Source organism: Streptopelia decaocto (genome assembly GCF_964273445.1).
Source record: "Streptopelia decaocto genome assembly, chromosome: 5".
In the NCBI taxonomy this organism is placed as follows: domain Eukaryota; kingdom Metazoa; phylum Chordata; class Aves; order Columbiformes; family Columbidae; genus Streptopelia; species Streptopelia decaocto.
In genome coordinates, this window is record NC_138659.1 from 64,949,745 (window position 1) to 64,963,665 (window position 13,921).

At 37.3% G+C, this 13,921-nt stretch overlaps 1 protein-coding gene across 1 annotated transcript in view; it reads left to right on the top strand.

Annotated features, from left to right (window-relative positions):
- Positions 1 to 620: 620 nt before the first annotated feature.
- The window catches only part of CCDC172 (coiled-coil domain containing 172), a gene marked incomplete at both ends in the record, with an annotated part of 35,041 nt that continues 21,740 nt past the window's right edge, over positions 621 to 13,921 (top strand). Inside the window, 6 exons of the mRNA XM_082054203.1 lie at positions 621 to 699; positions 893 to 978; positions 4,208 to 4,324; positions 5,691 to 5,856; positions 7,811 to 7,912; positions 8,881 to 8,983. Coding sequence (XP_081910329.1) covers positions 621 to 699; positions 893 to 978; positions 4,208 to 4,324; positions 5,691 to 5,856; positions 7,811 to 7,912; positions 8,881 to 8,983 — 653 coding nt within the window. The remainder of the gene's footprint in view (positions 700 to 892; positions 979 to 4,207; positions 4,325 to 5,690; positions 5,857 to 7,810; positions 7,913 to 8,880; positions 8,984 to 13,921) is intronic.

A 13,921-nucleotide genomic window follows, 5' to 3' on the forward strand; every position in this document is an offset into this window, starting at 1 on the left:
CTCTAGTCCGTTTACTAGATCATGGCACTAAGTGCCATGTCCAATCTCAGTTTAAAAACCTCCAGGGACGGTGAGTCCAGCACCTCCCTGGGCAGCCATTCCAATGCCTGACCACTCTCTCTGTACCTGTTTGATCAAAACTGCTCAGACTCGAGTCAGAACCAACGTTTCACAAAAGTGCTCAAGGTTAACAAGGTTGAGAGCATCAGCTGCCTTTTGCCTGGCCAAATACCTCCTTTCTCCTGCAACCTACTGTGCTGCTTCTCCTCCTGCTCATTTCCATCTCCCGTGTTTCCCATGCGGGCTCCCCCTCTGCCCAAGGTTCACTCTCGCCCTGCCACGTTCTGCAGTCCAGACGTCCCGCTCTGTCACCTCTTCCTCCTCAGCTGTGTCCCACCTACACGGTTGCTTCCCTCTGTGGTCTGGGGTTTCCTTCCCAAACACAGGGAGGGACCAGACAGAGGGAATAGCCAAGGTCTGGCGGGGCGCAGAGCCCTGAGGGAAGCGCTGTGCCCAGGTCCAGCCTGACCTTCCTCCAGGGCAACCCAGCTTTAACCACCCAGCTCTTCACAAAGACAGCAAGACCTGGAGAGCCCACAGGCTCCTCAAAAAGAAAGGAAATGAACCTGGATGCTTTGTTCCAGCAAATACAGCTCACAGAGAAGCAGGCGGGAGAGAAAAGGCGCCTCATCCAACAAGGTCTGTGGCAGTGCTGACCACACTTAATGGCATCTCCATTTCTTGTGGGGACAGAAATGGCCCCACTCTGCTGTCATGAGGGGAGTTTTGTCCATGAAATCTCGTCCGGCTGCTTCTTGCCAAAGCCATGTTTTGTAAGAATGTAACTTTTACAAACTGAGCACACATTTTACAAGTTTTTGTTGTGTTGCAGCTAAATCCGACATAAATAGAAGTTATGAAAAAATTAACCAAATAAAAGAAGAGCTGAGCACTGCAAAAATGAAATTAGAAACTAAGGTAAGCAGGCATGTTTATAGTATACATAATAATTAAATACATTATATTTACAAACAGATGACCTGTTCTTTCAGGAACAGATTCATAAACCCTTTCAAGGAGTAAACTTCGCCTGCTGAATAACACGGCACTGAGAAAACTTATACTATGCATTTCTGTAGTGAAAAAAGGTTTATCAACAGCTTTCCTCCCACAAATCTCACCTTTCGGGCTGGCCTCTGGCTGTGTCCAGGGAGCAGCTCACCTCAAGGGTAGGAGTATTTCCAGATAACACTTCCAAAAAGCGGGGAGACACGGCCACCAGATGCCAGGCAAACTGTTCAGTGTGTGTGAGCAGCCCTGTCCTAACAATCCTGTAGCTTCTTACAGCACGTTTCTTCAGAGGCCCCAAAATCACTCCTTCGTTGCCCGCTGCTGTTCTCTAAGGGCCTTTCACAGAAAATATATGGAAGCGCTCCCTTTGTTTACTTCACAGGATCTTGATTCATATACTAAAGACCTTCCTGCAAGCCTGGGCTCACAGTTAGGGCTCACAAGGCCAAAGAGCTTTTCTAGGGATGCTGAAGACAGAGAAAAGTTTCTGAATCTATTTAAAGTTTTTAAGATTTTGCTATGCTTTGCCTTTAACCAAACTGCAAACATTTTTAGATTAAGCTTCCAGTTTTGCTGAGCTTTTCACCATTAACACCTGTGGTTACAAATGATTTAAAATCCATTTGCTTGTGCCTGAAAACAAAGTCTAAATATCATCCCCTGTGCTCTTAAGTATCTGCACTAGCAGAATGTGTATGCACAACAGGAAAGCACATCAAGGTTCATTTGAAGTCAGAACTGTTGTATCCTATCACTTAAATAAATATCTTCAAGAATCTTTGGGGCATTACCTCACCTAGTTGTGAAAATAAATATCTGGGGAATGATTTTCATCCTTCAAAAACCAGGCTCTTCTACCTTTTGTAAAAGACTAAGTAATATACATAATAAATACCAACATTACTGTAAGGGGTCAGAATAAAAGAACTCATTTACAAATATTTACTGGTTTCAAGTTAAGTTTATAATTGTGCAAGCAGTTATTGACGTGCTTGCATTTATGCATGCCACAATCTCAGAGCCCAAAAGCACTTTAAAATAATAACTTATTTAACCAACACAGATTATATCTGGGAGTTGCATGTTAGGTAAAGCCCTTCGTAGTCATGCTCATAAATAAATTTATGAGCATCACAATTTTACGTTTATACTACTAATTTGTTATTGATGTATTGTGATTTATAATCAGGGTTTATGTGGTAGGTATAGAAGGTCCCAGGAGCAGAGCCATTATTGTAAATGACTAATGGGAAGAGCTGAAGTACTATTTCTAATTAAATCTTATGTGCTTTACCCACCAGGATTAATAATATTCTCACTGACATCACAAAAATATATTTTACTTGCTTGCTTAGTCTGACATTTATCCATTTATAGATAGGAATTTGTACAGAAAATAGTGGAATGGGAAAATGCATTTCAATCAGACTATATTCAGGTTTAAAGATTATACAGCTATTGAAATTATTTGAAGTAATTTATTTTTCAGTGCATGAATTAAGTTTACATATGTCTACGATAGTTAATATAATTCTGTTCAGCTAATGCTGTTCAGTTTGTCCCACACCAAATAAGTACATTTCTGTATAAGCGCACATATCCAAGCACATGCATACACAGCAGCCTGACCAAGCAGATGAGACTGAGTTCAAAAGTGGTTTGACATCTATTTCACACAGACTACCTGTGGCAAATCAAAGGTTCCTAAGAAATGCTATTTTTTTCTCCATTCTGTAAAATCAGGTAGCATGTAATTACAACCTGAATTATAGCGTTTTGCTTTTCATGGCTTAATGGTTTCTTAAAAAAAAATCTGTTGCAAATGCATAGGTTAAGTTGGCATCTTACGGCTGGAGAAACTACACTGCAGCTAGTTATGTTCAGTAATATCAGTACAGTATAAGGACATCTACACTTCCTGAACACTTAGCATACTGGAAATATCAGGGATGAGGAAAAAAATCTGGTCTTTTTTATTTTTTTCCAGCTGTCACATTCTAGTCTTAAGACACTTGATTCCACTATCCTTCCCCTTTTTTATCAGACGCACTTCATCTACACTGTCTCCAAAATCATCTACGTTATTTCATTTAACAATCTTTTCACTTTAACCTCTGTCATATCACTATTATTTGGTCTCTTCTGCTTCTGCACACACAAATGGTCATGGATCAGCCTGACTATTCAATTTCCTTCCTGCTACTTTGCCCTGTGCCTTTCCAGCCTTGGCCACTCTGCTGACTTGACTTTCCCTCCTCCTTGTTCTGAGTATTACGGGCTGAGTCATTCTCTTGACCTCCTTTTCTCCACTTCATCAGATGAATTATTCTCATCCTTTAAGACTCTTCAACGCTCAGCCGTTCCCTATTTATCTGCTCTTACAGTTTATCCCACCATATAACTTAACTTAGGTTAGACAATGATACAGTAAATGCACTGGAAAATTGAGAGGTGGTCTTCAGAAAATTTTGAAAATTAAATGGTCGAACAGTATTCTCTTCTACCAGATAAATTACTGTTTCAAAGTAATAAAAATAAAACTATACGTAAAATAGAAGTTTGGGGGTTGGGTGGGTTATGGTCAAACTGTCTTTAACCAATACGCTGATCTCCATGAGACACTGTTGGCTAAGAATTCCAGAAATTGTTCTCAGAAAAATACGAGCATATCCCTCCCTCCTTCTCCTATGCAATAGTAGCATTGCAGAGTTGACAATGTGCACAGCCATTCAGTTGGAACAATGTTGGACCCCTGCCCTCAAGATATTGTTCTCTGATTTAGTACATGATGAGCTTTACACAATTAGATGGAGGACACTGTACTATGTTGGCTAAAATGTCCCATGTGCTCAATATTTTTCCTGGATTTAACCTGAAAAAATGTCTCCTAAACTGAAAAGACTTGAAAAAGCCATTTTAGATACGTGAAACAACACTAAATATGTTATTTAAAGAAAGGATACTTTTCAAAAGCTTAGTGATATATTGGAAGAATATTGCTTTTACTAATCCAGCAGATATGCCTGCTGTGTTTCAACTGGACCAAGATCCTTACGTGCAACATCATTAATTGTACATATCCTGTATATGAAACAATAAAACAATAATCTTTATAACTTTTTTTTTCTCTTGAAAGGTTCAGCGTCTGTCTGAAAAACGGTTCTATGCAGAAATTCTGAAGAAACGTGAAGACAGCTTAGAAAAACAGAAAGCTGAACTTATCAATCAAAGAAACAGCCTTCTTAAAATCTTTGTACGTTTCCAGCTATGGTATTCAGACAGCTCTTTTCTGCTGTAGGAGCCTAGACAGTTTTAACATTTGAAAATATGGAAAAAGTAATGTTTTAAATCTGGAAAACCAGTTGTTGTTTAGTTTTTTGTCTGTTTGCTTGGGTTTTCGGATTTTGTGTGTAGTGGTTTTGTAGTTTGTTGGGGTTTCTTGTTTAGTTAGTTGGTTTTACTGTAGCATACTTAACAATGTAAACTCTTACTTTTAATTTAAACCATGATCAAAGGTAACTAAGGTATGCTGCATTTTCTCTAAAAAGCTGATTTCACATTCTTGATTTCCTTATCTAATGCCTGCTGTTATATGACTCTACTCCAATTCTGACACATTATTTCCTTTAGAAAACAAGGAAGGTCTCACCTTAAATTGGACAGCCTCATCCACAATAAAACATGTTGAGAAGGATCAAAGGAAAAACTCAGGGAGGCCAACACCACATTTTAGGGATCTTGATAAAGAGATACAGACAACAAGCTTTTCAGTTCTCTCTTGTGCTAACCTGAATATTGGCTTCCTCTTACTTCACTGTGGATCCTTGGATCTGTAGATACTCAGAAATGCCACAGATGACTAGTCTTCTCAGCATTTCTTCAGCATCCAACGCATTCCCAACCTAAGTATACAGAGAAAGAAAGAAAAAGAAATATTATTAAGAATCGCAGAAAAAAATATTTAGCTCTAAAAGCTAAATATCCTTTGAAGAAGTGTGGAGTTTCTGTTAATTGTAACCAGTCAAGTTGGATATATAGGTTATCATTTCTGTCTTCCTGTACATAGGGGTGATTTCTTTTTATTTAATTTAGCAATCAATATTTTTAAAGGAATTTAATATTGTGTTGCTCTATTGAATTTTTTTTTTCAGAAAATGAAACAGTCACTTCCTATCAATTATAGCTTTCTTGGTAGTTTACTGAGGGAGGTAAAGTCTACATTCTGCAGAGGAATGAACACCTTTATTTCTTTTAATACCAATCTAAAAAAAGACTGGCCACACTATGCTACTGAATTTAAACATAATTTTCTACTAATTTCAATAAAGAGTTCAATAGAAAAACCACTGGCACAAGTCTGTAATGTAATTTATTGATTTTTTTTTTAAATGTATTATTATTAAGAATACATCCTTCACTTAAAAAAAAAGCTTAAAGCAGACAAAATTATAGAGCTGTAGACCATGTTCATGTCCTCATAAGTCACAAGAAATAAATATATTTATACTACAAGTTTAAGTCTAAACAAACACAGTGCCTTTCAGTCTGCATAGCTAACAAAGACTTTCTTTTTTTCACATAAACATTCAATTTTCCTTTTTTTTTTCTTTTTTTTCCAGACAGATGCAAAGAGAAAAGTAGCTGAAGAGGAAGATAATTTTACTAAAGAAATAACAGAGTTTACCAATGAGTATGGTCTAACAAGTAATAGAGATCTTCTGATTAAAAAAAAAGTCAAGACTGAAATAAATGACTTAGAGAAAGAGGCAGCTCTGTTGAAAAATGGTAAGTCTTATATTAAACTATTTTATCTTGGATTACCTGAGAATGAATACAAATCAGTAAAACATAGCTGTGCAAAACAATCATTTTAATTCCATTCCCTTGCTGTCTGGAATTTCCTCTTAGCAATAAAAATCGAGAGAACATTGTCTGCAATACCACATTACACAAGCAAAATTGAAGCCTGTCCTTGTGCAAAACTGCACAAGTGGCTCCCAATGTCTAGTGTCAACCAGCGCAGGGGTGCGCTGTCATACATAATGTACTGTATTTGATTTGCAATACTTATATTCACCATTGTTTGAGCTACGCAATCTTCCTTAGCTTCAAAAGAATTATCTGCACAGATGCCTTGTAAGATTGGTCATTTACTGCTACAGTATAACTATATCTTTGAGTTAAGATAGAGAATATGAGATTTCTCAGAACAGAGAGCCAGACTGAAAAGCAATCCTTCAGCAAGGAAATAGGAGTTGTCATAGATCACAAGCTGAACGTGAGTCAATGACATCAGAATGCCAACACAATAGTAAGACATAAACATAACTCCGACCTCTGAGACATGCAAAATAATCCTTCACTCTATTTAGGGCAGTTAAGCTCTTAGCTGGAGTACTATACATCTAGTTTTGGATGTTGCACTTCAAGAAAAAATGTGGACCAGCTTGAGAGAATCCACATGGGACCAGTGAGGGTGATCAGAGATCTGGAGAACAAGAGAAGAAAAAGAAATTAAAGAATGCAGACCATTTAACCTATGGAGGGAAAGACTGATGGAAGATGGATATCAGTCTTAAATATTTAAAGGGCTCTGTAAAAAGGAAATTAATATATTCTCCACACCTATAGTGAGCTGAATAAAAAGTAAAAAATGCAAACCACAATAAGGGAGAGTCTGGCTGGGTGTTCAGAAATCTTTCCAGGAAGAACAGTGAACAATTGAAACACTCTGCCTTAGGAGATTCCGTCTCCAAAGGAATTAGGAGTCTGCAGTACCAAAGGTTTTTAAGAACAGGTTAGACAAGCGTCTGTCAGAAATCCCAGAGGAACAGCTGATCCTGCCTCCAGGAGGAGGAGTGCAGTAGATGACCACTCAGAGTCCTTTCCAGTCTCATGATTCTACAGGTCAAGTGCCAGCATTTTGAATTCCCTATTTCTGATGTAAAGTTACTGAACTCTGACTGTCCATTTGAGTTTCTTCTTGGTGGTACCTTCTTTCTGTGTTTCCTGTGGCTCTGATTCTCATCTACAACTGAAAAACGAGCCTGTATTGGGAAGCACTTGATACTTTTAAGGATTAATTTTTACATATTCAGGCAGATCTGATGAGTCAAATGGTCTTTGAAAGTTTAGAGCAATAGGGCATGAAAGGTGACTAATGTTCTTCTCCGGGTTTTTTGCTGTCTTCATTCTACCCTTTTAAATCACATCTTTTTTTAAGGCACAATTTGTCTATCTGCTATATTCTTGAGCACACTGATGACACTAGACAAGTTTAACTCATAACAAGAAAATTACACGAGGACTTCCAGTTGTCAGGGAAACAATTAAAATTAATTCCAGATGTTGTCAATGGTCAGGTTCAAATGTCCATAACACTAAATAAAATACACTCTTTTTAATCCTGCTGAGAGGTGTTTGTTCACCACCTATTCCATGAATCATCTTCCTTTATAGCTGAATTAACTCTAAAGCAAAACATTTTAAATTCTTTTTATTCTCAGTCAAAAAAAAAATGTCAAACATCTTAATAACGTTAAAAAAATTATTTCATCAATATGTATTCATTATAGGACATATAATTTCCTGTGAACTAGATTTTATACAACAGATTTTAGTTTTATGTTTAAGGTTCTTTTTACTAGATTGGTAGAAGTGGTTAAGAATATTTAAGATTATATCTTGAAAGCTAGGACTGCAATGCATTTTAATTTAAAATACTTTTTTTTTTTCTTAGAAATGGAGTCAATGGAACATAAAAATGTTCAGTTAAATGCACTCCAGCTGGAGAAGAACGAATTAAAGCAGTATTTATTTACCCTCCAAAGCGAACTCAAAGGTGTGCCTGATAATCACTTGTTATGATGATTATTTGTGGCTTGGCAACTGCTTCTGAAAAATGTTTTCTGACAAGTTATTTTTCTCAAGAAAAAGAAGCAATGGAAAGATGACTTTAATATATTTTTATATATTGTTATAGACATGGTTATAACAAATATTATGGATTTCAATACGAATTATTTTAAATGTTAGTGATACTGAGGTCTACAGATGTGCTGAATCATAACCTGTAAATGAGAAGTGAATTTTTATTTTGCTGGTAAGACATATACTTAAATGGAGAATTTAGTGTTTCAAAGTGAACTTAAAATCAATATAAATATTGTTTAAAACTCATTAACCTATAAATAAAGAATGTAATTAAAATTTAAATGTTTAACAAACAACATGGCTTGGACTGATAAAGACAGATTTGGCCTAGGTGCTAAACCTCTGACTAGTAAATTCAATTGTCATCTCTTAACTGATATTTATGTGTTAGTATATGAAAGTCTGTGCATTAAAAAAAAAAAAAATAAAGAAGTCTACACGATAAAGCTTTGTTGAATACACAGGAAACCACATAAAAGAAACAACTAAATAGATATAGGGGGAATCAAGAAAGATTCTGTGTCAAAGGTGATCACAGGCAATAGGGATGATTTTGAAATTTGGATAAAAATGTCATCTAGAAGTGGTTTAGTAACTTTTTTACAAATGTTTAATTAACATGTCACAGTAAGAAAGCTAAGAAAGACCATAAATATGGTCATAAATTATTTAGGAAAAGGAATAAAATTTTCTAGAAGATTGCAATATGCATACCAATTACAATAATAAAATAATTCATGTCTTTATTTGGATGTCTTTACCCTATGAACAGCTTCACAAAGAGGCATTAGAAAAGATAAATTTAGAAAATGTAGTAAGTCTTTGAATATGGATGATTAATATATATTTATAAGGTAATTGTTATTTTCTGTTTAGACCTTGAGAAAGTAATCAGGGAAGCTGAAAGAATGACAAAGGAGTTAGAAGCAGAAAAAGTCCAAGTCACTGAAAAGCCTCAGAATGATCCTGAATGTTTAAGGTAAGAATCTCGTTGCAATGGGGTGGATTTGCCACAGGAACCTCCTTGTGGCAGGTGGCCTTGTACTGAAACTACTAAACATAGATTTGTTTCCTCTGCGACCCTTCCCATCAGTTCTAGTTTGCCTTCTAATTAAGCTAGTTTAGAATAAAATTTTGAAGATTTAACCAAGACAGAAGACCTTGCAAATATTGTTTCCTAGGAACTAAGTGGTAACCACTCATTTCTTGTCATTTTGCTCATCTGACGTATATGTTTTCACTATACAGCAAATAATGTAATGTTTTCAACAAAATAACTTCCCACGCAGAAAGCCCCATATCACCAAATTAACCATCTTTCTCCTATTTTATCGTGACCCAGATGAAAGTGCCTGTGGATATTTTAAAATATTTAAAAGAAAACACAAAGGAAATTCTCCTAGAAAAGCTGGCCCAAACTTTTCTCTAACAAAGATCATTAGAGAAAACACATAATGTTTTCTTTTCTGTACATTTATTTCTCAGGTTTTGACTAAAATAAGTATAATTTTTTTTTTTCTGAAAGCTTTCAATAGAAAAATCAAATTTTGCTGAGAACCCTGAGCATTTTTCTGAGAGGCGATTTGGTAATGGCCCATTTTTTGCTGAATATCATTTTTTGAAATAAAATTATATATCAGCCCTATTACTAACTCTCTACAACTTCTTACATGGTGTTGAGACATGGCCAAAATTCCTTCAACACAAAAATTAGTTAGCTCACAACTCTGCATACAGCAGCAAAAATTTTGTATTCAACATATACATAGAAGGCACAGTGTAAATAACAATAACATCAGCAATTCTGTAAGACAGCATGCCATAATTCAGTCTTTTACATTATTCATTCCATCGTGATATATTGGGTTTTGTGATACCTGAGGTTGTCAGCTACCTTCTAAATAACATACTGCCCTTGGAGTAGTTTACTGCCATGGTGCTGCTTAATATTTAAATTGGTGTAATTAGTGTTCTATAACAGGTTTCCTGTTATAGAAGTAGCAAACATTATATTACTTTAACTGCCCAGCTCTGCCCCTGATAGCTATGAGATCCTAGGCAAATCATTTGAATCCATGTATATCTGTCTTTCTATGTAGTGAAACTAACTCACAGTTTTGTGGAACAATACTTTGGTTTTATCCAGGGGAAAACACAACAGTGGATAAAATATATTAAATTCCACTGACTATAAAACTAGTATGTGTCATTTACCACCAAAGCAAGAAGAACTAAGAGATTTTTCAATTTCATAAAATGCATCATGTTGTGGCCAATATAAGCTTAGATTAGGACAAGAGAAAATGGCCTCAAGTTATGCTAGGGAAGGTTCAGATTGGATATTAGGAAAAATTTCCTCATGGAAAGGGTTATGAAGCACTGGAACAGGCTGCCCAGGGCAGCGGTTGAGCCACCATCCCTAGAGGGGTTTAAAAGACGTGTAGATCATAGAATCATAGAATGTCCTGAGTTGGAAGGGACCCACAAGCATCATCAAGTCCAACTCCTGTCCCTGCACATGACACACCCAGAGTTCACACCATTGTCCAGTCTCTTCTTGGACACTGTCAGGCTTGGGGCCATGACACCTCCCTGGGGAGCCTGTTCCAGTGCTCCAGCACCCTCTGGGTGAAGAACTTTTTCCTCATGTCCAACCTAAATCTCCCCTGGCACATCTTCCTGCCATTCCCTTGGGTTCTGTCATTGGTCACTAAAGAGAAGAGTTCAGCACCTGCCCCTCCTCCCCTTGTGAGGAAGCTGTAGACCATGATGAGGTCTCCTCTTCTCCAGGCTGAACAAACCAAGTGAAAAGATGAGGCTCTTAGGGACATGGTTTAGTGCTAGAGTTAGGTTATGGTTGGACTTGATGGTCCACAATGATTAAAGGAGTGGAGCATCTCCCTTATGAGGAAAGGCTGAGGGAGCTGGGTCTCTTTAGCTTGGAGAAGAGGAGACTGAGGGGGTGACCTCATTAATGTTTATAAATATGTAAAAGGTAAGTGTCACAAAGCTGGAGCCAGGCTCTTCTCGGTGACAACCAATGATACGACAAGGTGCAATGTGTACAAACTGGAACACAGGAGGTTCCACTTAAATATGATAAGAAACTTCATCACAGTGAAGGTGACAGAACACTGGAACAGGCTGCCCAGGCAGGTTGTGGAGTCTCCTACTCTGCAGACATTCAAAACCCGCCTGGACACCTTCCTGTGTAACCTCATCTTGGTGTGTTCCTGCTCCGGCGGTGGGATTGCACTGGATGAGCTTTCGAGGTCCCTTTCAATCCCTGACATTCTGTGATTCTGTCATCTTAAGGGTCTCTTCCAACCAAATCAATTCTATGATTTGATAATTGCATGTACTGCAAAATGTAAAGTGCTCCTACAGCTGATGTTACCATCACAAAAAGCAACTTCTCCTTGACGTGTAATAATATGTTGAAGACATTTTCTTCACATTGAAATATTTTTCATTTCAGATACTGGACAAAATCTAGGACAGATTTTCCTAGATCATACTTCTATCTTGAACTTGCTTTTGATCTCATGTAGGCTCAGAAAAGCTCAATGCTTTATAGAGAGAGATAGCCCTGAACAAATTATCTTGGATGCCAGAAGCAATGTAGCTGTGTTACTGCACTTCCATGTCAGCACTAATAGATTCTGCTTTTCAGTAGAGCCACGCAGGCAATCCTCATTTGTCTACTTCTGCATGTCATAGCACTGTGGTGTTTAGAATTATCCCAAATCATATCAGACTCATACAACACTATCAATTTATTTATTTTTTTTTTAACAAAACCTACTCATCACTTTTTGATTTGGACTACTGAATTAAGACAATCAAAGGGAATTTAAAGTATTATGTGCTATAAATAGTGCAGGTATCCTCTGGTGGTACCTGATCACCCTCCAGTCCCTACAAAGAAGTCATCAAGAAGATGGAGTAAGGATCTGCACAACTCTGCACAGTGGGAGAAGGAAAGGCAAAAAGCAGAAGAGATAAGAGGGATTTAGAATTAATCTAAGGAAACACTTTCTTATCATGAGGATAGTATAGCAAAGGCAAAGGTTGCCCAGAAGGGTTTCATCATTTTAATCCTTAAAGGTTTTCAGACTTGACTGGATAAAGCCCTGAGTAATCTACTCTGACCTTGTAGCTGACCCTGCTTTGAGAAGGACGTTGGGCTAGGTGACCTCCTGACATCTCTTCCAGTCTGAAGTATCCAATGAACCAATTAGCACTGTGGATTGCACAAGGAGGAGAAAACAGCCCATAGATCAATACATATGAACTGGCTTGTGCCTACACTGCTCAGAGGCAGCATTATTTGCAACAAACATCATCTCCGCACTTCCTAGCATTTGGTGAGATCATGTCTACTCTAGTCCCTTTGTAGTGTCTTTGCGACGTTAAGATATAATGTCATGTCTATACACATACTTTCCATTCAAAATGCATTAAATCCTTCAAAGAGTTACACCCAGCGCCGCAGAGTGATGGCTCAAAATGACAACAGCTGCCCCATGTGTCGCAGCCCCTATGAGGTGCCACAGGAGCGTTTGAGGGACCACAGCTGCCACAGCAGAGCACAATAGTCTTTCTGGAGCAGATCTTGAGCAAACTATCCTGGCCACTCCTATAGGTGCCTTCTGAAGGAATCTGACAGTAAAGAATCATTCAGTGTCAGTGAGAAAAACTGGGCACTTGGGTGAACCAGGAAGCCCTCCTGACAGTCTAGATATGCCTTTGGCACTTGCAAAGGACCTTTTGCAGCCAAAGTACCAATTAATGCGATCTTACATACACTAGTGTATCTCTTAATAGCTTTGGTCTTGCTAAAATCAATGTGATTGAACACTGTGTTTGAGAAACAACCCTTTTTACCTAGCAAGATAAGCTTTTTTCCCCCATACGGAATGTATTGCAAGAAAATAATTTTACTTTATACTTAAAATAATATTTAGTATGTATAAAGATAATAGTATTTTGACACAAGTAATGTGGATCAAAAATACATATTTTTCCTAGGAAATAAGCACAAAATATGATTCTTTTTCTTACAGAGCAGGAAATCACACCACTCTTTACACAGTAAAAATACTGATGTTTTTAATGCTTCCTTAGAACAAATGTGAGAAACAGTCAGCATCAATAACCTGACATATGTAGCTCCCAGATCACCCTGTAAGTCTGTTATTGTATCACATAGCTAGTCCCAGCTTAAAAATCAATATCAAAAGTAGCTGGTAAGGCAAGAATCTTCATTACAATTAAGTATATATCTTAAAGTAAATTGCATTTCAGCTGAAGAGTGTAGCCAGCTAATTCAAATTACAGCAATTCATCTTTGATCTGAGAGAAATGCCCTATACTATGTCTGCAGTTTCATGAAATTTCTCCCAAATCCATCAAAGAATTACATAAGGTCATGAGAAGCACACACCAGTAATTCCAACAGCTGTCGGTGCTGCTGTTATAAGCTCGTAGTAGCACATTTCGGATACAGGAAAAAGCTAACCAAAATTTGAATGTTAAGCACAGATACAATTATGGATATGACAGTGTACCCTCTTCTTCGAAGCAGGCACCCTGGAAATTGTGTTTCATTATACAGGTGCATAATTCAGAGAAATATTAAGAAAAGAGGGCTTTTTTTCAGAAAAGAGCTACAATTAAAATCAAAAGCTTCATTTTAATCATCTGCTCTGCCAAAGCCAACCAAACACAAAACAGCAGGAAAGAGCTTTGGCATCAGCTCTCTTGAGTCACATTTCCCTGGCAAGTAGCATCACTTCAGTGGAACAATACAGGACTCCAGCAGAGTAACAGATACCAGCGAATTCCTAGCTATGTCATTTCACTATTATCTTCATTCTAATTACTTACTATATTAATTATCTTCTTTCACAGTTTA